At 40.6% G+C, this 24,423-nt stretch overlaps 3 protein-coding genes across 3 annotated transcripts in view; 2 read left to right on the forward strand and 1 right to left on the reverse strand.

The window, feature by feature from the left end:
* Positions 1-196: 196 nt before the first annotated feature.
* Positions 197-7,260, reverse strand: LOC111667536 (ras-related C3 botulinum toxin substrate 1-like). The gene is made up of 6 exons (XM_023423269.2): positions 6,915-7,260; positions 5,531-5,602; positions 4,859-4,976; positions 4,521-4,583; positions 2,011-2,170; positions 197-1,902 (listed from the first exon to the last, which is right to left on the reverse strand). The coding sequence occupies exons 1-6, from the start codon at positions 6,947-6,949 to the stop codon at positions 1,772-1,774; spliced, it is 579 nt and encodes a 192-aa protein (XP_023279037.1). The 5' UTR covers positions 6,950-7,260; the 3' UTR covers positions 197-1,771.
* A 1,158-nt stretch (positions 7,261-8,418) lies between these two features.
* smim10l3 (small integral membrane protein 10 like 3) lies at positions 8,419-10,588 on the forward strand. Its single transcript, XM_023423242.2, has 2 exons — positions 8,419-8,805; positions 9,597-10,588. The coding sequence occupies exons 1-2, from the start codon at positions 8,626-8,628 to the stop codon at positions 9,615-9,617; spliced, it is 201 nt and encodes a 66-aa protein (XP_023279010.1). The 5' UTR covers positions 8,419-8,625; the 3' UTR covers positions 9,618-10,588.
* A 9,644-nt stretch (positions 10,589-20,232) lies between these two features.
* The window catches only part of cyth3b (cytohesin 3b), a 40,304-nt gene continuing 36,113 nt past the window's right edge, over positions 20,233-24,423 (forward strand). Inside the window, exon 1 of the mRNA XM_023423262.2 lies at positions 20,233-20,613. Coding sequence (XP_023279030.1) covers positions 20,595-20,613 — 19 coding nt within the window. The 5' untranslated portion in view covers positions 20,233-20,594. The remainder of the gene's footprint in view (positions 20,614-24,423) is intronic.

Here is a 24,423-nt window from a genome sequence, read left to right on the forward strand (position 1 = left end):
ATGCCTATTATAATTTCTTTAAGCCCAAGGTGACATCTTCAAACCTTTTGTGTTGATTATCAAAATAGTTGATGATTAATGTTCTGTTGACAGATTAATCCACAAATTGTTGCAGCTCTAGTTTTGTGTTGGTGTTCCCAGTGTTGCATCAAGGGAAAACTCGGGATGCGTTGCACAACAAAGAGACAGAATAGAGTCCGTTTTCCTGGAATTTATTGGCTTTTTCAAAAAGTGACAATAGCTTTTATCCATAAAACTAAAGAGTCACAACATTGGCTTGAATTAAAGCACAGCTTGATGTCGGAATACAATACAGATGAGCAACATGTACTTAACCCCTGATCTAGTAGTTCAAATACATTTTGTAAATAGGCAAAAAATATAACTGTAGCAATTCTAATCTTAGTTTTCAGTATATGTTGCACATACATGCTATCAGCATTAATTACAAAAAGCTAGGCTTGTAGGGAGATTAAGGTAGCGTTAACTGTAGAGGTAATAAACAAAGGATATTCATAGTGTTAGTTTAACAATACAGTGAGTGAAGTGTAACTTCTGTGAAGAAAGATACAAAATAGTCAATCACATGATTATAACAAAAATGAGTACACTGTATACTACACCATAACCGACAGTAGCTTTGTTACTGTTATTAGCAGGCATGAATGCTCTTCTTAGTGACATTGCTTAGCCAGTAGTGATGCTATTAAAAATCAAATGTGCTGCACAAAAGTTTTCTGATAAATGCCCACAGAGCATTCAAGGTGCTCTTGATCCCCGCCACCAAAACACCTAAACAGTTCTAATCCAATATCTAATTAAGTTTTCAGCTTTGCACTCCTGGGCAGCTATACAGTTGAGACATTTCTAGGGAAACATTGCAAAGAGGAAAGAAAAATACCATAAACTTGACATTTCAATTGGAGCCAAACACATAAAATACTGGATCATTTCGATTTTTCAGGGGTTAATAATAGCACTGTTGGTGTCAGCAGACCTTTCCTCCGTCTGAATTTTTCAGTACGTCTCAGGCGTCATTCAATCCATGAGAATGAATTTACATGAATCATGCTAGGGTTGAAAACTAACTCCTGGTGAAGAGATTATGGTACACTAACAGTAATTTGAGGCAAAAAGAACTTCACAGATGGTTACTTCAAGTTCTTTGTTGACAGTGCGATGACACACGACTGCCCTATGCAAAGTGAAACTGAAATTAATAATATGCCATTGGTCGTGGAGCTGAACAAACAGCAGCACACAACAGCAAATTTCCAGCTGTATTTTGAAGGTTTAAAGGTTTGAGACAATAGAACAAAGGTTTTTTTTTCGGCTAAAATACAGTATGTGTGCAGAATGTATTTGGCAATATTTCTTCCACTCAAGACAAACAACCAAGACTGTAAACAAAAAAAGGTGGACAACCAGTGGAAGAACAAATTGAAAACATTCCACGGTCCATTTTTACAAAACATCCAATCCATTTCAGAAGGCCTCAAGAATTTCATAATTTCATAGTCTCGTCTATACAGTATACGTTGTTAGGAAAGAACTAGGGTCTATAATCATCCAACCCCTTCTCCTAAATCTGACCCTATGTCAAATTTTTCATGGAAATGGTTGGTATAACTGCTGTAGCTACACTTATGGAAGGAAAGAAACTGAAGTACATTGTTTTTGTGTGTATACTGGTGTGTTTCTCCTGTGTCTTTTAGCCACCCTCACCACTAGCGGTCATGTTCCCCTGTAACCGGTTCAAGTGGAGGAAGTCTTAGAGGAGAGTGCACTTCTTCCCCTTCTTCTTGACAGGTGGAGGGCAGAGGACGGCCCGGATGGCCTCGTCAAACACAGTTTTAAGGCCACGCTGAGTCAGAGCTGAGCACTCCAGGTACTTGACGGAACCTGAGGGAATAGTGCAGAGAAAGCCTCTGGTTTAATATCTTTAATATTCATTTTCATGAAATATTTCAGCATAAATCAGGGGAGAAAACTTATTTATTTGACATTTACCAATCTCTTTGGCCATTGCCAGTCCTTGGGGATAGGTAATCGGAGAGAGTTTCTTCTCCTTCAGCTTTTCCATAGTGTCCTTGTCATCTCTCAGATCCAACTTGGTGCCCACCAAGATGATGGGGGTGTTGGGACAATGGTGTCTCACCTCAGGGTACCACTGTGCAGAGACCACAACACTGAGAAGTTAGAGGTGTAATTTTTCAAACCTTTGTGGTATCTTGAACACAGCCCATTGCGTTTAACTTGGCTACAGATGCACTACTACCAAGCTGGTGAATGGAACACAAGCACAGGGTTGGTAAAGAGCAAAGAGTACATTTAAACCGCTAGCTGTTTTTTTTGGCCACTTAGAGGCAACGCAACAAGCTCAAACAGCTTTTACGTTGATCTGGTAAACCTGTTAACAAACAGCTGCAGATTTACACACACATATACAGCAGATATGAAGCAACATCATCATTCATTTAGAGTCATTTTTCTGGCCAACTGGCGAATACAAGTCCAACATTCCCTCTCTTTTAGCTACGTTTTTGGTCTCTACCAACTCCTGAGGAAAATATCAGTCTCTTCAGCTGGGAGATGCTCCTCTATGTTTACCAGCTTGTTGTTAACTATATGTCTGGTCTGTGATGCACAGCAGGATTTGTGTGGCAGGTTTATTAGAGCCTCTTCAGGCAAACATTGGTGATGGTGGATAACTGGTGTCAAAGGAGCTGGTTACCAACTATGAGTGGAAGATACTGTTGATTCTAATGGAGATATTTGATAATTGCATTATACAAGAAAAAACTCAAAGTAAATGATTAGAAACAAGCATTAGGGCTATTATATATGCCATGTTAAATGCGATCAGTGTTTACAACATATTCCAGTCCAGAGTGAGTAAGGAAAATAAATGCTGCCCTTTTTCACCATTGTCTCACAATTAACATATTAATAAGAAGTATGCTTCAAAACAGTTCGGAGTGCAGCTCTTTCTGTTGCCATAGCTAGAGACAAAAATTACTGATAATCTCACTGGGAACTGAAATTGGTCAACTGAATTTGACCAAAATGTTTATTTATAACTTATTGGGAGCAGATGGGCAGTGTGCAGATACTGCTCAGATACCAAAATCTGATGTCACCCTGCGCTGCAGTGATGGATAATTCAGACCAAAAACATCCTTACATTAAAAATAGCACAGGGGGCTGTTTCAGTGGAGATATGTTCTTTAAGGTACCAGTGAGACAGTGAAATACAATCCAGAAGGTCCAGTAACAGATTACTGTGTGTAAAGTCTTACCAGACGCCAAAACACTGCACAGCGGTTTATAATACTCACAGACAGGATTTAACAATTCTGGAAAGTCAGGACAGAAACTAGTTTATCTTTCGTCTCTGCAATCAAACAGCAGAAATACACTTCACGTTACAAAGTAATGTACCAGGAATGTGAACTTGCATGTATCTGATTGGCCAGCGCAGGGCCTTGCCAGATGACGCCACGTTGCGTTGCATTTTTGTAATTGTTGCACCTGGTTCAAGTTTTTGCCTGAGCCCCCTATGTTGGCAAACCTGATGTGTTAAAGAACTGGTCCCATTCAAATGAATGAGAGGGCTATGTTATTTCATGCAGGCCTCAAGTCTGTCTGACACAGCTTCAGAGGGAAAATACTGGCTATTCTGAATCAGTCCCTGTCAGGAATGAAAACATAACAGTGCAACTAATATGCAACTGGAAATGTCATCTAGTGTGGTTAACTTTCTTCTGGAAGATAAAAGCCCTGTTTTAAACCTTGTGTGGACAAATGGGTAAAAATGGTTCTTATGTAATAATTATCACGAAGAACAAAGCAATTAAACTGATTAGTAAACACGTCATACTGTGCTCATTGTGGGTCACTTTGTTCACACAATGCGTCTGCTCATCATGTTAGGATTCTGTAGAAATGCTGACTGCGTCATTTCATTTAAATCCCTCAAGCTAAAAAAAAAAAGTCACCTTTGTGGTACCAGATTCCCTGACTTATCCCCAAAGATGGCTGGCTAACCCACTACCCTCAATAAATCACCAGCTACAGTGAGGGTAAATCTATGTTTTTATCTGGAATGGTTCTGTTAGATGGCACTGGCATCAACCCACCAGACCAGTGCCATCCATAAAATCTGATCAATAACGCTCAACAGCAGACAAGTGTAAATGTGTTGTTTTTGGTGTTTCACAACACTCCAACAGACAGATAAATGCAATAAAAATATACTAATTAAGGAATAATGCAGATTACTGCTTAGACGTAGACAAAAAACACTGCGATGATTCAATCATGAATAAATTAATTTGGAGATTTTCAGCAGACACCAGGGTGAAAATAAATCTTTACAAATCTGAGTCATCCCTTGATAAAAAATATAGGCAAATCAAAATCACCCCTGATACCTCTTTTCATGCAATGTAGCAAACCTGATCCATATAGAGACCTTTACAACCTCCTCTCTATCCCATACAGGTACTGCAACAACTCACCTTGGCACGGACGTTTTCAAACGAGGCAGGACTCACAAGCGAAAAGCAGATGAGAAACACATCCTGATAAGAAAAAGAAAGCAATGCAATCAGAGCCCATAACAATCACTTCCTGAGGAGAAAAGCATTAAGAAAATCTCCTATAGTCATGTCGAACAAAAGGTGTGGTGTTTTCTTTCCTTCTAACTTCCTTATTCATTTTAAGCACCCAGACTTTCCAAATGGATTATGTAAGGGCACCACCAGCATCAACATATACTTCAAGGCAAATACCCCATGTTAAAGTGAACAATAATAAGTGAAATATAATACAGCATTGTCAAACTTTTTTTTTGTACCGTCTGTGGGTAGGAAAGTGGGCGGAGTCTGTCATAATCTTCTTGTCCTGCTGTATCCCAAAGGCCCAGGTTCACCGGCTTTCCGTCCACCATAACATTGGCAGAGTAGTTGTCAAACCTGATAGAAGTGATGTGAGAATAAGCCAAACACATCATGCCTAATATAAGCTGATAAAAAATTAATACAGACATAAAATGTGACAGGAAATAAAAACTACAGGGTTAGTTCCCAATTGATCTGCTGTGCCTCTTCCGTTCTCTTTGGAAAATGAATCTTCATCTATTAAATCTGACTATGCAAAACACAAAATGTTGCTTATTAACCGCCTGCTGAGCTGGTCCATGCAGACTGAGCAGACAGATACAGGTCAACATAGTTTCCACAGCTGGTCTAGAATCAGATAGGGTGCTGGTTTTCCTTCCCTATCCTTCCCAGAACATTAATTTCCCTGAATCTTAGTTGCAGTCCACAGCAGCGATTATAACCTGTTCTGCAGGCAACCAAATATTCATCTCAAAAAAGCAACTAAAAATAAGATCTCAATTTCGTTATGCTGTGACTGTACAGGAAACAAGGGTGGAGACAAATGGTGGACTGTCAGTGTTGATCGACTCCTAGTCTGACATAAATAAATAAATCATTCACTCTGTGCTGCAGTCTCAAATACTCACACTGTGGGGATGTACTCTCCAGGAAAGGCATTGGTGGTGTAGCTGATGAGCAGGCAGGTCTTACCCACAGCTCTGGAAGACAGAAGGATAAGGAAAATGTTTATGATTTTACCCCAAAAAGATGGGAGCACAAAAAGCTGTTCTGGATATGTATTAATATATTCTTCTTATGAAGTAACTCATGAAAAATTCAAAATCTGGTCAACAACTAAATGCAGATTATAAGTTTCCCAAGCCTGAGTTGACATATTCAAACTCCTTGATGTCCAATCCATGATCCAAAACTCAAAGATCCGAGTCCAAAACAGAGAAACCAGCAAATACAAACGTACAAACAGTGAACTTTGATTAGTTTTACTTGTAAACTGTCCTTGTCCTTTACTATTGATACATTCTCAGAATTGCCATTGCTTTCTGTTAACCTGGTAATCAATTCATCAACCTTTTGTTTCAGATCTAATCAAACCTTCAAATCAGATATAGACAGTTACATGAACCATGGTCTTCCTTATGAGAAAACAGACTTACATGGTGTAGACTGAATTTGATGTTTGCAAAATATGCATATAACATCGCTAGTGTTGTAATGATCACATATGAAACTTAAGTGGTATACCATTTAATGTGAACCCAATCTAATTAAAGGTTCCGCTTTGTCAAAATCAAAATCGAAAATAATAAACTAAAGACAATCGTGGGCCCATCAATGACTCTGCTGCTGCGGTATCCACCACACCCTGACAAATAAGTTATGAGTGTGTTGACTTCCCACATATTGTTACATGTTGTCAGAAAATCACTCATGGCTCGTTATTAATCCCTTATCAGTCTTTAGCTGTTGCAGACAAAGCTTTCACATTTTCCTTTAACTTTTAACAAGCTGAAAATGCGCAACATGTGTAACATAACACAACATTACACGGCAGCTCACACCAATGAAATGACGGACAAAAATTCTTCATATTTCTTAATTGGTAAGTATCTATTGCAAAATTTTAACTCCGGCTTAGAGGGATAGGTGAACTGCCCATTGATGTCTGACTCACCCAAGTGTGAAAAAACAATGTAACCAGGATAACTTCAGTGAAAGATTAGCCAACCACTTGCATACTAGCTATTTTTGCAATGTAATGATTAGCTATATAAGACCACCTGTATACGATTAGCGGCGATTTATGTGTAAATGATAATGTTAACGTAACATAAACAGGTAAAGTTAAAGCTTGGTGGCTAACTTTACCCGTCTGGAAAAATCTGGACCAAAATGCTTTAACGTTAGCTAGTCTGATGACAATGGTTTCAGCTAATGTCACACTTCATCGTTTGACTTTAAATACTAAGTGGGAGGCACACACCCTTAGTCAACTCGATTAAGTTAACTTACCCGTCTCCGACAACGACACACTTTATGGCCTGCATTGCGCCGCAGCTAGAGGAATGCTAAGTTAGCCCGGGGAGCCAGCTAACGTTAGCTCGCACGTCTCGTTTCCTTTGTCCGGGATTGCTCGCTGGTGAAACGTCTAAACAACGTCTCCTTAACGGCCTTTGGTTTCACAGTGGAGCTCCTGGGATGTGGAAGAGGTTGTGGGGAAACTTACAGCAACTTATCTAACACTTTAACACAAGTTTACTCAGAAACTCCCTCTCGACATTCCCATGCTTTCGTGGGCTGATTGGGAAGCTGTGAAGCAAAACAGCGGCCACCACCCCTGAGGAAAAAAATGAAGCTAGACACTGCCACCACCACCCACCAGATGCTGCATCCGGTGCACTGGGGCAGATACGCCCACTGAAACGTCCCAAACACAGGCAACTGGCAATCCACTGGTTTCTCTAAATTCAAAGAATGTCTTAAGAGCAAATGTATCAGGAGACAAGAAGTTTAAAACGAGAATTTGCACTTGGCTGGTTAAAATAAATAATAGAAAATAAAAATCAGGACGGACAAGTAAGGGTGTGACACGGAGTGAGGAACTGACGTCAGCCCCACAAGCCTTCTTGATTACTATGGACTTTGAGACTTTGGGGGTTATTACCTGAATTTTGTCTTACGGGCTGTGTACAAAGCAGAGCAAATTCCTTGTATGTGAAACAAACTTGGTCAAAAAAGCTTTAAATAAAGCCTACAAGGCAACGATTTTGTTTTGCCATATATAAGTTAGTGTAGTAAGAACATTCATAGACTCTGAGGGACAGGGGCAAAACCGACAAAAATGCACCTCATGCCAAAAACAAACAAACCAAAAAAAAAAAATGCCATTGACTGCAATGCAATTATCATTTTCCAACTGTAAATGTTCTACATACCAAGTTGTCAATAACCAAGTGATACTTGGTAAGAGACTGGTGTGGGTTATGGTTGGGTCTGGTGTTGATTCAGCTGTAAATACAATAAACAAAGGTGTATTCTTAGGAGAAATGTATGTATGTAACATATGTAACAGAATTAGCATCAAAATGTATTGTTCATGATGATGTGTTTGGACGTCTGTTAATGGAGGATTAAACTGACTCAAGATATGGCTAAATGGTGATAAATATTATGTAAGTAATTAAAGAGCAATGTCCTTCATGGTTTAAAATTCTTTGTTCAAGACACTATTCGCAAGAAGTATTTTGATATGGCACCACATCAACTACAACAAAAAAAAACAAAAAACAAAAAGGTTGTTAGAAAAGTTAAATGCAATATGCACACATGATGTATTATTTGGCTAATGTTTTCTTAGCTTATTTTTATTGATCATTTGATATCCCTGGTAGGTTGCAGTAGCCTATGTACCTGTACGTTCTGTTAGTCAGTCTGCCTGAGAACCTGAACTCGGGCCATAGCGGTCACTGGATGGTATTCTTCCAACATCCGTGTGTCACACCATCATCAGTCCTCCCGGTGACCAAACGGGGATCTGTGTATGATCTGTTGGGGTGGAGCAGCTATGCCAACACAACCAGCCCGTGTAAAAACAAAAATGGAGCTCGGAGTCAGACAGCGGTAGAAATATGAACTGTCACACATCACTCACCTCTTTCCTCGCCTGCTTGCCGCACTAGCTGACTCAGTCACCGGAGGTACCGCCGAGGCAGACTTCGCCTTTATGGCGGGTCTGACTTATTTAGTGCTCCGGTTTTCGGGCTCTGCAGGTCGGTCTTACGGAGTGTTTTCCAAAGGCTTGACGAGGACTTTGTTGATATTTTTTGATCTCGCATGGCGACTGCGAATCAGATTCCCCTATATCTACCTCGTCGCCTCGATGATGTTTAATGTCAGATTACAGGTAATTATTCAAACACTTTACCCTCGTTTAGGAAAAGGCACAAGCTGTAGTTAAGTTTTACAGTTTACCAGCTGGTTCATGTCAATAAGCCAACAGCTGATGGGAAAGGCCCTTTAATGCTGAGTTAGTTTTAAACATTGTGCTGTCTGAAGTCATGTCAGTATAAACATATGTTGGCTGGAGGTTGAATGAACGACAATGAGATGTTTTTTAAAATATTTTTCCTCTGCAGATCGATAGTAGATGACCAGTTTATTAGGTACACTTAACTGAAACTAATGAAGTCTAATACAACAGCCTTGCAGTTAAATCTACCTCCATGAAGTTATAGCTTGACCAGTATTGGAGGCCAATACCTATATTGATATTTAGGAGTTTTAAAAAATCTGATAATGGCTAATAATCAACTAATTTTTACTATTCAATTTAATACTTACATACCAACTGATGCCTCCATAATTTATAGTGCTTCATCTTCAACTAAAATTTCATTTGCTTACATTTTTTACAATTGAACTGATTATCAAGACGATAAGTCGAGTAAGTGATTAATTGTTTCAGCTCTAAATGCATTTACTATTCAACAGCATCACAAACTACAGCCTGTACGGTGAACCTAATACCTAATTAACTGGCAACTGTGCAGTGTATGCTGCTTCTTGTAGTTTGAGATCAATGACCTGTCAATGTTTTCATTCATGTCGTCATTTGTGATTTGCCAAGATATAAGTGTCTTATCCCTTCAGTTTGTATGTAGTGCATTGTCTGACAGCTGCCTTATCTCCTCACAGGTACACATTGAAATCCACTGATCAATCATCAATGCCTGCATTTGGACTCAAAACAATAAACTGTGAGCACTGCCATGTTTCAGTCCTGTAAAGAAAACTGGCTAATGCTGCACAGCAATGTGTGGAGAGAAAATTGAATTCTGCAGACTGGTATAACAATGCAACAATGTGACACCACACGGTTGTTGCGGTCAGCCCATGTCACATGAGCCCAGTGCCTTTGCAGGGGAAGGAAGGCAGCGATGTCTGCAAAAACGAGCCGAGCTGAGCGGTGGTATGTGAGGGTGGAGGGAAAAGATGCTACACGGTCACCTTTTTAAGCCACCACCTGAGATTCAGGAGCCGCTCATCCTGTCTGTGAATGCTGTGTCGGACGGAAGGTGGATTTTGACACTGCCGTTTCTCTGGATGAAAAGGACTGCGGCATGGGTTTGAACGTGAAAACAGATGATTGTTGCTGTGGAACTTTGTAGCTTCTCTTTATCGTCTGACATGTATGTTTAATAGGCGTCAGTGTAAACATCTCACAGAATAAACTGGAACCATTTCACTTTAATTTAAAAAGTTAATATCTACACCGCATGACACGAACAAGCATGTTTTTTGCCGTCTGTGGTTCGGACGCTTTATTTAAGGTTGGGTGTTAGCTGTGTAAGCGGTACATGGTCTTTCAACAGAGGTTTGCTGTAGGATAACACGAAAGCTGCCATAACTGTTCTGCTGGGAATTTACAGTCTGTCAGTAAGTGCAGTCTCAAAGGGAATCACTGCATGTCCTCTCTGTGTCTGTACACACAGGTTGTCATACTCACTGTTGTGTTTCTGCGTATCAGTGGCACTGGAAAGGTGACATGAGTGAAAAATGTTACCTTCAAAACTATTTTTGTAGCTGCATTTGTCCCAAGTGTTTATTTCTGTGATAAATGTGCATACGGGGTTTTGAAGTCAGAGAATTGAGGATAAGGATGATTGAATAAATGAATGAAATCACTATTCTCAGCCTTTTTTTGGGGTAATTTTTCTTCATTCATTTATTAAAGTGTCTCTTTTAAAATATATTTTTGTAATCTTTCCCATTATAAATTAATGCCATTCCCCATTACATACTGTATCTTCAAACAACATATAGACAGTAAAATGTGGAAAACCTCACAGATTCATAAAACATCCATACCATGGTGCCACAGATGTTGAAGAATCGGAGCCTCTGCAGGAAAAAGAGCAGACTCTTGTGGTTCTCTACAGGCCCGCAGAGTTCCTGGTCCAGTCCAGTTTGCTGTCCAAGTGGACACCCAGGTGTTGGTGCTCCTGGACCATCTCCATCATCTCTCCCCTAATGGAAAGAGAAGCAAGAGTCCTGGATCTCCTGAAGTCCACTACCAGCTGAACCAGGCTGAACGGTAGTAAAGGCAATTGCGAAATCAAAGCGCATCATACTGGCCTCGCCCACTGCTCTGTCCAGCTGAATGCAGGCACAGTGGAGCAGATGATAACAGCATCCACTCCGATATCTGGTTGGTATGGTGAGCAGGGGGGAGATCAATGGATGAAATCCGGGACCAGTCTTTCAAAATCCTTCATGATGTGTGAGGTGTTGCTGGGTGGTTTTTGATGAAGGTGGTCATTGGGAGGCTGCATGTTGAATTAGTTGAGGAAACAATTTAGTTCGTTGACTCTGTCAAAGTTTCCATCTACAAGCTCAGTGCTGGGCTTGTAACCAGTGATGGTGCTCATCCCTCCCTACAAACTCCCTGGCGTCCCTGCTGCAGCCTCTGTTCCAGCTTCCTCCTACGAGCCTCCTTTCCTTCTCTGATATTCACTGACAGCTGTTTCTGGAGCCTCTTTATCACCTCCCTGGCCCCTGAGCTAAACATCCTCTTCCTCTCATTCAGGAGTGCTTTGATGTCCTTGGTAACCCAAGGCTTGATGTTGGAAAACAGCGGACAGGACTGGAACACAGAAGTTGATGTACTCTGTCAACAGTCAGTCAGTCCAGCTATGTTCTCATAATAGAATAATTACCCATTAAGTAGTAATGGAGACCCAAATTAAAATATGAATAAATAAAAAGCATACTTTCACCTCTTGCAAAGTATACCATTACATTTTTAATTAAACATGATGCAGTTCTTCATGCATGAGCAGTTTCCCCTCATGAGAATATCTTGTGTAGTTGAATGGTTTCCAGATTTTTTTAGTTTGCCTCTCAGATTATATGTTTATTTTTCTAATCTGAAACAAATACAGATATTTTTGAAGCTGAAATTTAGTATTAATATGCATTTATCAATAAACGTATGCTCTATTGCTTTCCAATTTAGTTCTGAATCTCAACTATTACATCACATCTCCTAACATACCCAAAATATAATCATCCAGGTATAATGGATTTTTTTTTTCCAATACAAGCTTCCCTTCCTTTCCAGCAAATCCATTTAGGTATTTTCCATAAACAGTAAAATATAAAATTCATCAGTCACTGTGCTGAAGCATTTCTCTTCTGCAACTGGGCAAAAGAATGAATATTAAATTAATCAATCCAGCCAGTGACAGACTGTAGAAGATTCAAAATGCATTAGTAAAAACAGATCAGGACAAGCTTCGCCCATGGTCCCATTCTGAAACTGTGATTGAACTGTTGATTTTTTTTTTTTGCATTATGATGCGTCTCCATCTCTAAAAAGAAAAAGCTCCCTAGCACCTTTTCATAAAAACTAATGACAGTGCTTTGTATTTAGTAATAGTATGTTTACACTGCTCTCTGTGTTTTCTGTGTTGTAATTTGTTTTAATGTGGCTAAAATGAAAAACTATTAAACTATTATACTATTAACCATTATAAAAACTACAAAAAGATAAATAATTGTCCCTTTAACATATTTTTCATTTACTTACAGTACGACCCAGTAAATACATAAAATGATATACAAATATCAATGTGTATTGCTTTCACTTTATATCTTTGTTTGATTTGTTTTAATTTAGGTGTTTTAAATATTCCATGAAGAGACTGAAGATGCCAGCCTGTCCAGACATTGCAGGCCTACTTCCTCTACTTTAAGCATGAATGTATGGCAGTGCCAGATGTGTCCACACGGGGGAGGTGGTCTATCATGGTACTGGATCGCCTTTCTGATCCGTTGGAAACACACATCATGAGTTGTCGATCTCTTTGAGGAGGACACTGGCTGACACAGGGGAGACTGACGCAGGTAATGAAGCTGTAATACAACCACAGCTATCTCTCACAATACAGAATTTCTACTTCTGCTCAATTCTGCTTTTTCATTTGTTATGATTCATGATCACTTTTATTCTAACACAGTAGTTTATTGTTTATGGTAACTTTTACAAAATGTATCAATCATGACTCTACTTCTGAAAAGAAAACATAAATTCAGCTTGGACTATGAAATGTATTTGCTTCTTCTTTCTCTGATCTACCTCAATTAAAAAATCCTCTGTGATCCATATCTGTGTTTATACAGCGTGAATACTTGTAATGAATGAACCTTAGCCAGCAGACCCATTTGCCACTTAAAATGTGCACTTCTTTTAAGTAGATTTCCAAACCGTTGACACCTTCGCTCAGCGCAAAATGTACCCAGCAAACTTATCCTAACCAGTCACTCTGATGCCAGGCTGCAGTGTAAAACCATCAGGGGTTGCCACGGCAACTGTATTTCTCCATGTGACAGACAAACCCTCCTGCCCGCCCCCCTTTTCTGGAAAAAGAGGATTTATTTCTCAGGGATTTGCCAGAGGAAAATATTTTAATAAGGTTATCATAGAGGACTGGCAGAGAGCGGGAGAGAGATCTATAGATGAAAGATAAGTCGGGTTATCTTTACCCTGTTTTTGCCAACCACCATTTGTACCCTCAGAAAAAAGGGGTTGTGGAGTAAAGATTATAGAGTTTTAGCCTTTGGCATCTGCAGTAGCTCACATGTGTTTTATTTGACTGAGTGTGGAAGAGTGATAATACTGCAAATGGAAATGGCAGGGATTCAATTAAAGCTGCAATGCAGTATATTTGATGTACAACCCACTTCCATACACATTATTCACAAACCTTTAACAATTTATCTGTGTGGGATCTTGAGATTTGTTGTCTTTTCATTTTGAATTTCAGTATTTAAGTTACCTTTATCCATGTTTGATTTCAGATTTGTATGCTGTGTAGTCTTTTTTTTTTTTCCACTGTGCACAGTGCAGTTCTTATGAGTTCTTATTTGTTTAATGTTGTCTTTTATACTCCATGTAAGCTGAGAGCTGTTGCCTTTCCCTCACAGTGAACGGTGAGCAGATGAGTCCCGTGCTGTGCTTTCCCAAAGTCTGCATAAACACTGTCAAACAAAACTTTATAACTTTATTTTTTTTAAAAACTACTTAGGAAACATACAGTATATCCCATAGATTCTGGGTCAATATGATGCCAAACACACACACAACACACACACACAAAATAAACATCTATACAAGGTGATGTGTGGGAGAAAATCTTAAATTCTAGTCAGAAAGTTTTGAACTGCACTTTATGAGAAAGAGGCCATGGTGTCCTTTGCTCAACAGATATATTCTTATAGTTCTTTTGGTCATTTATTATTCATCGTTTTTTTATTTTGGGCAGGGGGGTTTGTTTTTGTTTTTTCTTTGTTGAACCAATTATGCAGTTATCCACATCACATATTTGACCTATTCTTTCTTGACTCTGTTACACTTCATTTTAAAAATCCAAACTGTTTATGTGTCTGCCATCAACCCTATGCTTGACAATTAACGTGGTAACCTACTTGTTGAGAATCAGCCCTGGCTCAGAACAAACCTGCTTTACAAACCAAATGCTTGAGCAGTTAAACTTGATTGTAAAGAAACTCCTAGTGTGTCAACTCTTTATTCACTTAACAACCAGGACATTTATAAATGACACACATTAATACACCACGTCCATGCCCAGAGAATGGATTACTAATGCTAAATGTAATCAAACATTAATCCACATGATTTTAGCTCGGATGCATTAAACCCTCTTTAAACCCCTCAGTTTGAGGTTTTGGTGGAAGTGCTTTGGAGAGCATTACTTTGTATAACGTCCTCTTTGTGGTTATTTAAATAAGCCTGAGTTGCACCTTCGATATAAATGCTGTTGACCGTGGACGAGAGGCATATGCAAAATGTTAAAGAGGATCAGATCAGGTGCTGAGATGAGCTTTGAGCTGACCTCAAAACTGAATCAAAGGGGTGGGGGAGGAGAAGAGGAGCAAGCCAAAAGGAGTGAGAGAGAGAGAGAGATAGAAACGTGGAGGAGGAGGAGGAGGAGGGATATCTGGTGTTATATTTGCTGTATACTGTAGGACTGAAATAGGCCATACAAGCAAAAGAGCATTCAAATATATGCCTAATTTAGGTGTTAATGTGAAATTTTATTGTTTTCATGTTGTGAACTTTTGCATTCACAGTGCAGTTTAATATTGTACAGATCAGCAAAAATCTGTAAAAACAATCGTTCCATTTGACTTATTTTCTTCAAATCCTCTTGCACTTGAAAAAAAATTAACTCTCTGTAATACGTTCTGTGCTGGAATACAGCAAGAACAGTAAATATTACTCTTGAGTTTGCATTATTTTCCTTCTAGCAGCATCAGTATATTAAGTGTAGTAATGCATTCGATGTCTGTGTGTATAAACTGAGCTGCATTTGACTTAACAGCTTTTTTTTTTAGATATTATACAGAGGGGTATTAAAGGATTGTAGTTCAGCTATTGATGCTTCTTGCTTTTATCTCATGTTACTGTTGCACCCCCCTGTTGCACTCCTCTGTGTGCTGTTACACAGCATCCTGATCACATAATCTCTCGACTGATAAACACTGAAATGACTTCTTGGGTAGCTGTTGAGCTCGGCTTCATTTAGTGAGTTGTTTCATTTCATAACTGAGAGAATGGGATGATAAAGGTTTTGTAAAGGTTGAGAATTAACTATATGCTCAGTAGTAACACTATTAGGAGGAGTAACCTTTACAGCTTGTAATTATGCAACCACAGCAAGTCAAGGAGGATTGTACTTTAGATGTAAGGACACACACTAACACACACAGCTTTACGTTCAAGTTCTCAGACATACACTGCGGCCTTTGTGCCCGGCAAACAGACTCCAAATAAAGACTCTACTCATATGTGTCCTTGGATCCAGAAAACAAGCTCAACTCTGCCCTTCGATCAGATGGTGGCAGGAAAGAAGTGGTCGAGATGCAGAGTTGGATATTAAACCAAAGTGAAGGAAGGAGGAAATCCTGCCGGACTCTGCTTCCCGTGACCTTTGTCACACACGTGCACAAACGCCGTCACCCAAAGATTGACCTCCTCAACCCCCACAACAGGAAGGAGGTGTGTAACCCTGTCACATCCACCGGTTTAGAACAGTCTAGTTCAGGGTTTCAGGTACAAACACATTAGAGAAAGATTAGAGCAGCATCAATGGAAAAAAAAAATCACCTCCCAGTCAGCATTAGTTTCCTTTATCTAAATAATATCCCTAACAAAAGGAAGCTAGAGTGACTTGATCTAAGTCTTTCTGTGTGAAATACACTGCGTCAGCTGAAGCTGATGGAAATGTCATTATTTGCAGTATTTAGTCACAAACAAAAAGTGGTGAACAAACTGAAATTCTAACCTGATGATGGCCCTAGATGGTCAGTAAGCATCACCAAAGTCATAAGGATTTATCACCTGGGAAGTATGATTATTTTCACTGCAATCCATCAAATAGTTGCTAAGATATCTGCGTGTGGATCAATGTGGTGCTCATGTCACAATCAGCAAAATACCACTCACAAACAGGAGCTAAAATGACTTAATCAGAGTATTCATAAGGTGAAATTCACTGTGGCATTGCTTTAAACTCAGGAGTGCTCCTCACTGGCTCCTCAAATCTGTTTGATATTCACAGAGAAAAGAAGGATTCAGATACTTAAACAGCGTTTATACGATGTAATGTGATTCCACTTGATTGCATTATGTAGGCAGTGATGTTTTGGGATGTGGAGGTAGAGTAATGGAGGTTAGGGATGTGAGGGGGTTGTTTATCTGTGTATGTATGCGTGTAATTATGAGCCGGGGTGGGGTGGGGTGGGGTGGGGGTGTGTCAGACATTTTAAAAAGAGGAGGTGATTGCCCTCTGGGCATTGCTGTGGTGACTGGAGCATATGAAGTGGTATGACTGCTCAATCAGGTCACGTGAAGTCGGTCAGGAGTACCACAGACGTTTCCCATGATGGTCGGCCTAATCTGCCAGACGTGCGGCTCCCTGGGGGTACGCACCCTCAGCAGCACAACAGACAGAGAGTCAGACAGCCCGAAAACCCTGCACATGTTCACTTCCAGCCGGACTTTTGCTTTGTGACGACTTTAAAGTCTTTGTTCTGTGGTTTGGAAGTGATAGACTCATTGCGATGTCCATTTACTCTAACACACTCTAAAAATGACTGAGCCGGATTGATAGTATATTGATTTTAAAGCTCTAAAACCTCTCGTCTGCATGCTCACATTCACTCTCATCAGTGAGGATATCTGGGCCACACTCAGAGGTTTCTCCTATGACTCATAAACACATTAGCATGACATTTATGTGGAATAGAGCACTATGTGTGTGTGTGTGTGTGTGTGTGTGTGTGTGTGTGTGTGTGTGTGTGTGTCAAAGAGACAGACTCAGGAATCTAATTGCTTTTAATGGAACTTACTCTGACTTTCAGTGAGGATGCTCTGCTTGACCAGGTCCAGCGCTGACAGAAATGGACAGTAACATTACATTTGTCTAACCATATTCCCAAAGCTATCACCATCATAATGCATATGACCTATTTTCCACTTGTAGCACAGAAAATATTCAAATCAGTGTTTGCTCTGTGTGCTAACTAGTTTGCATCAATCCACCTAGTATGTAAAACCTCATAACTAGTGGGACTGGAGTGAAAAAGACTTGTTCTGGGCCGCCAGCTGCAGGGGCTTCACCTAGATTCCCCCTCACTTAACACTCCCTATGTCCCTGTTTTCCTTTCTCCTAGTTACCACCAAATTGAAACTTACAACCAAGAAATCAAACTAACACTTTTTCACTCTCTCTGAGGACTTTTTCCTCCTTTTGCCCACTCAACTAAGTGCCACACATGCCAGGGAATTAAGTTTCCTTTAAAACACACGATTAGGTCATCACAGCATACGCTTCATGCCAGAGTGCAGAGAAAACAAACACTGTCTGGATGCATGTACCCAAATATCCCACCTGATATAATCACCACCCCACCCCCACCACCACCACTTTAGGCCAGTGTGTGTTACCCAGGTGTAACTTCAGGGTCTCGCTGTAGGTCTCCAGTTTCTCTTGCTCTTGTTATTCGGCACCAGACTGCGCCAGACTGGATTACACCGGATCGAGGAGGTTCACTGGATTGTGTAATCCTTTTGGCCCTGCTGATGCGAACTTGCAGCAAAGGACTCATCTGAGTCTGCATACGCCCTTTATCGTTACTTCTTTGGTAAATGAACAAGCAGATTTAAGGAGAGGAAGACATTAGATCTTATCTGTATATCAAGTCATGAAAGTGAAACTGAGAATGTACATTTTAAGTGATGAAATATCAGTCAAACCTGGCTTGAGTATACATGAACAAGGAGGTAAATAATTTGCTTTTCCATCCACTTGAACAAAACAAATATTTGTGTTATGTCTGGAGGATGTCACTTTGTTTAGAAGAAAGGACTGAGAGTGAAATATTTGTCTAAAAGAGACACCTATGAATAAACAAATGAATGAATACATTAAAACATCTGTTCATGCTTGACCATTGGAGTAATGCACACAGGAAGTGAGACCCCCTCCTTCTGTGCGGAGGCAGGAATGCTATAATTGAAACCACGTGTGTTGTAGAAACAAGCTCTGCAAAGCTCTGTGTGTGTGTGTGTGTGTGTGTGTGTGTGTGTGTGTGTGTATTCTCCATTCCAATGTTTCCTAACCTGGTGGTTCTCCCAGCTTATATAACAGTCTCCAGAAGTCCTTATAGTCTATTCTGAAATGAGTGAGAATATTTTTGGATTGTTTGCAGGTTGGATCACTACAGAGTACAATATATTGATGCAACATGTCACTTCACAGCACTTTGCGCAGCTGTTCAGTTCACATAAATTAATTCCATAAATCATTTTTGCTGCTCTTGTGCACAGCACTCACCACAAATCTTTCTATCTGTCCTTGTCTTAATAATGTGCTGCCTGTTTAATGCTGTCTATGTTCTTTAAAGCTTTTGCCTCTCGGCAGACAAGACACTGGACTGCACCACTGAAACACTGGGGGGATAGTTACTTTGTAGTATTTTCATTTTCTGCTACTTTATATTTTTATTCTGGCCAGTTACATTTCAGAGCAAAAATACTGTACGTTTTACTTTTTACTTCGCTATATTTATTACACAGCTACATGGTTTTTGGTTACTTTGCAGAATAAGATTTTATATACAAATCTTATAATAATTTATAAAATTCACTCAATTAAGAGTAATTTTCGGTTAATATTTCTGTACTTTTATTTAAAATTTTGAATGGAGAGATTTCACTTGTAGTGTATTTTTACATTATGGTATTGATCACCATTTTTCTCCCACACCTGTCTATAATGAATAACTTTATGGTGCAGGGTGGTTACCTGTAATATACAGTGGATACATGGAAATGTACTGCTGGAATAAGGTACTCAGAACTTACTTGAGTAAAAATAGAAATGTAGAAATACTTAGCATTCAAAGTTTTACTCGACTAAAGGTATAGAAGTATTAGCATCAAAATAGCAGTAAAAGTGGTAAAAGTTAAATAGTATACATATTATATATATTGTAGTATTTAATTATAATTATTGATGCATCAGTGTGTAAGGATCCCTTTAATCAGATGGTGAAGGTAATTTTAATTACTTTATATATTGCTAGGCAGGTTTATTTATAATAACGCTTCATAACCTATTTGCTGGGTATATTTTGTTTTAATAATTGGAATGTGCAAACCTGTAACTACAGCTGTCAAATGAATGCAGTGGAGTAAAGGAAGAGCAGAAGAATTAAGGAGCATTAAATTAATATGCAGGTAACATACAGGTGTGCAAATACTAAGAAACTGTACAGTAGGAAATGCACAAGAATATGCAGTTTATTTTGGTTTATCCAGCAATAAAATAAAATACAACTAAACACAACCAACAGTTGCCTAATGAGGTCTCGAAGGGTATAGCCAGCAAAATGAAACTGTGTTGTATAATCAATACTAACGCTATAGATGCCCTATATTATTTGTTGGGTATAATGTCAGTATTGCCTGGAGTCACGTGAGGGCTGAGCAGCGATGACTGCTGACGCGCAGCACGGGGCTGTGGATGGGATTAACAACTACTGTCAATTCACACCAAGGTATAACAAAGACTTCCTGTTTCTGGTTCCAAAATAAAAGAGACAGCTCGATGAGCAACGTGTCACACCTTTGAGTAAGCACGACTCTTTTATTTTGAAGACAAAAGTACCTTACATCCTGAATCCTTCTCGTCTGTGTGTTCGCCAACTTGCCGGAGCCGTGTCAACTACTCTCCCGATACTAGTGGAGTGAAGGCGTATTTGGAGGGATAACGATAACACGGCGGGCCACAGTGGGCAAGAAGACACCACCGCAACCACTGCCGCCACCGCTGCTGCTGCTGCTGCTACAGAGACACACCGCTCACTGAATGACTGACTGACTGACTGACTGACTGACTGACGGGACCCGGAGCGCTGCCTGGCGACTGTGAGACGTAAATGGCCACAACATTTTCCAAAAAGAAGACGATGCCCGTGAGACAACCTGTATACCAAATGCGCCCTGGACATTAGGCTGACGCGCATTTGCCGTAAATTAAACGTTTTTCGCACAACGGAAGTTTCTGTGACCGATTTTTGGGGGATCTTGATTTATAGGCTGCAGACATGGACGAGGACAACCAAGGTATGAATCGGTCAATGCAATTGATACCGCTGATTTGTAGCTATTTCAGCACTAACTGCCACTAGACATGTGCCTCTGTAGGCTGCTGCCTGAGTGTTTATCAATGTAGTGATGAAGATGATGATGATAATGCTATTTGTAGTGACTTTTGTAATTTCAGACTTAGCATGGAGTTTGTTTTATGCCAAACCACTGATCTAATCAGCCCATAAACACCATGTTTACTCTTTCTGGTACTGACATAAAGTTACCTTCTAAAAGATAGATTTTACTCATGTTCTGTTATGATGGTTTCAAGAAATGACTTATGTGCTACGTGTGTTTAAGGTTGACAGATCGACCTACATTGGGGATGGTTATAATGGCTAAACACACATGAGGTGTCATTAGTACTGTAGCCAGGAGACTTGTGTTTGTGTTTATCTGAGCCTTTGTCAGCTGGAGGCTGGTGTCTCTCCGGCCCTGGCAGGTCCCCTCATAGTCAGCCTTGCGTAGCTACAAGACACAGATTCATTGATAGAGTCATGGCAGTGATGTGAGTACATCCACCTATAGGTCAGCACAGGGGCATGTCTAGAAACTTTTGAATGGAGAAGCTTTTGGCACAGAAGATTTTGGCACAGCTCTAAAGAAGGAACGTAAATATGTGTTGACACTCAGATTTAACCTATTTTAACTTAGCTGTTAACTGTTAACAGTCACTTCATACGGATGTTCTGATCCAGGGGCCCTGGGCTTGTACCCGGTGGGCCTGTCCATGATGTTAACAAGCCAACTACCTGTCACCCTATGACTCAGATAGGCTGGGCACCTGGGCACCCTCTTGTCTCGCCCATGGATCAGTAAATTCTGCAAAGCCCATGAATTAACTGCACAAATAACACACACTTAAACTTTGTCAAGATTTAACCCAGCAGGTGGGAAACCATCACTGCTGTTGTCTCACCTCTGTAAGCCAGTGGTACTGAGTTCCACATGTGCACCGCTCACAGAGCTGCAGGATGTGACTATTGGCAAGAGTATTGCATGCAGGCATAAAGCTGTCATTGTGCTGTGTGCGCAGTCGGCCTGGTCTCCAGCGGTGGCATACGTCAGCACAGCCCCACAGACAGACATATGGTGCTGTGATGCCAACCAGGGATAGCTGACAACAGCCGGGAGCATTTAAACACATACACTTTGACTCACATACATTCATGGCTGCACGCTGACACACTGACACTCACTCAAATTAAATTTCTCCTTTTTCCCTTATGGCACTGTTTGTAGTGAAGATAGATGGACGGATGGATGGATCATGACCTGTGTGTGTGTGTGTGTTCATGTAGCTGGAGTCTGTGTGATTTATGGCACAGTCTGTCTTCTCATCAGGAATAAATAGTGTCCTGGATGCCGCAGGAAAGAACAGCTGCAGATCTCCAGATTTTTTTTTTGTTTTGTTATTTTTTTGGTTAGTTTTATGTCATGAATATCATCCTCAAATTGCTACTTTTTATTAGAACAAGTTGGCATCTACACACACACACACACACACGTACACACGTACACACATACACACATACACAATCACACAAGCAGAGTTGGCCGATCAAGGGGTAGCAAAACAAAGTAGAGGATGAGAGATCACTGTTGATCAGCGTGATGTGGCAGGTTGGTTCAATAGCTGACAGTAATTCATCACAAAGGTACACACACACACACACACACACACACACACACACACACACACACACACACACACACACACACACACACCAGACCGAATGCGAGTGAGGACAGAAAGTGGTGGACAGAATGAAATACTGAGTTGTCAGGAGAAGCACAGACAGCGAGAAAGGCGTGAACGTGTGACCACATAGAGGGAGAGTGAGACACAGTCGTAGTAACAGCAATGGTGCGATGTCTGAGAGAGAATGAGGAGATGTGTGTGTGTGTGTGTGTGTGTGTGTGTGTGTTCATGTGTGTGTGTGGAGGGGATAAGGGAGAGGGTAGGATGATTTGCCGGAGCAAAGTTGGAAAATCGCCAAAGAGGTATGGAGCTCGGCCAGTGAAAGACACAGAGGGAAGTGTGGCGGTGGACTAGATATTCTTACTAAATCAATTCTCCAGTGTATGGCAAGAGTTTCACTCAGTAAAATTCCTTCTGTTCTGTCATAATTAATCACTGAACAGAGAGCGCTGCCCGTACAGACATTCACGGTCCCCAGAGGAAGAATCTAAGTAAAATTTGTGATCACGGGACTTTTCCTGAGGTGGAATTTGGGTGAAATGTCTCAAAAACTATCAGATGGATTGTGATGAAATTTGGCACAGACATTCATAACTCCCTCCTGTCTCCTGAGGGTTAATTATAATAACTTTGACGTTCCATCTACCATCATCATCAAGTCAAATTTGTCCTTTGGTTTATGACCTGCAAACTAATGACATTCCCATCAGCCTGAGCTGCACTTTGTGTTCAGTGCTAATCAGCGAATGTTAACATGGAAACACATTTAACTAAGATGGTGAATGTGGTATTATGGCTGCTAAACATCAGCTTGCTTGTGTTGTCATTGTGAGCATGTTTAGCATTTAGTCCAAAACACTGCTGAGTGGAAGCACAGCCTCATAAAGATGACTGTGGCATCTTTGTCATGTTTCATTTAGAAAATCTTCTCTATATTGGAAAAAAAAGACTTAATATAGTATTAGTATACATTTCTTTCTTTTTGCCTTCTCTGATTGGACTCTTAATTTTCTATTATCTATTGTTGCATTTTTTCCCCCCATATCAATTAGTTTTCTGCAGCTTTATCCAATAATGTAGGGACCAGTCTTTGCACATTTGGCCTTACTGTACGAGGCTTAGAGAAAACGGGTCCATAGTAATCCATCTGACACGCATGACAGTCAACAATACAATGCCCTCTGCCACAATACTTGCTCAGTGGACAATGGGCCAACAAGAGCCCACAAAGCTTTGCTACAGTGAAGCCTGTCTGCCTGAGCAGACTGAGCGTAGCTTACTGTAACACATTCTTGTTCTGCGTGACTGACTCTGACACTCCATCAGATGTGCACCTACAGTATCTCTGATTCCTCTGCCTCGGTGTAGAGTGTTGTCAGTAAGTGCTGTGTACACTGTGTGTTTAATGGAAACTACATGAGCGATACCCATATGGTATGAATCAGAGCATTTATGCTAGACACCAGCTTCACAGCACGCCTCGTGACGGCTGACGAATTTGGTTACAGACCGCTCTATTTACACGCTGTGAAAACCAGCCATTTAAATTTGGCAGTTCAGCGTGTGAGAGTGCGTGCCAGTGTGTGGTCTGTGGGGTTATGGCACGCTGCATCGCAACTCAGGCAAGGAGAGACGCACACGATGCGACGGGCTCTGAGATCTCAGAGCCATTCATGTACCGGCCGCAGGACAGCGGCAACGGCTTCCTGCTATGTTCATGATCTGTGTTTTTGTCTCTGGAGAAGATTTACAGCTGCTTTCTCTTCCCCACAGCCCACACGCTGTCAAGAGGCTAAAAGAGAGCGTCATGGAGCGTAGGAACAAGTCTTTCGTAGTACACACCTCTTAGTGGTATCCAGACTGAATACCGACCCTTTCTGATTTAAGACGGGTCACCTGGTTCACATGTACTGAACATATCTGGAGAAAATTGTGGCTCTCAGGAAACTGGTAGGTCGTGGATGTTTACTTCAAGCCTGAGGAGGCTCAGGCAGGCACCAAGGGTCTGTATGCAGCCTGTGTGACGGTGATGAACCTGAGGGGCTTGCAGGATGTCAGGGGCCAGCAGAGGGATGGGACCC

Source organism: Seriola lalandi, unplaced genomic scaffold (genome assembly GCF_002814215.2).
Source record: "Seriola lalandi dorsalis isolate HSWRI2012SDOR001 ecotype SW California unplaced genomic scaffold, Sedor1 jcf7180002054690, whole genome shotgun sequence".
NCBI classification, from domain to species: Eukaryota; Metazoa; Chordata; class Actinopteri; order Carangiformes; family Carangidae; genus Seriola; species Seriola lalandi.

Coding starts and splice junctions, on each gene's coding strand:
- smim10l3 (XM_023423242.2), top strand. CDS start 8,626: ATGGCGGGTCTGACTTATTTAGTGCTCCGGTTTTCGGGCTCTGCAGGT. Junction 8,806..9,596: donor TGTTTAATGTCAGATTACAG/GTAATTATTCAA, acceptor ATCTCCTCACAG/GTACACATTGAAATCCACTG.
- LOC111667536 (XM_023423269.2), bottom strand. CDS start 6,949: ATGCAGGCCATAAAGTGTGTCGTTGTCGGAGACGG. Junction 5,603..6,914: donor TGTGTCGTTGTCGGAGACGG/GTAAGTTAACTT, acceptor TCTGTCTTCCAG/AGCTGTGGGTAAGACCTGCC. Junction 4,584..4,858: donor CACTTTCCTACCCACAGACG/GTACAAAAAAAA, acceptor TTTTCTTATCAG/GATGTGTTTCTCATCTGCTT.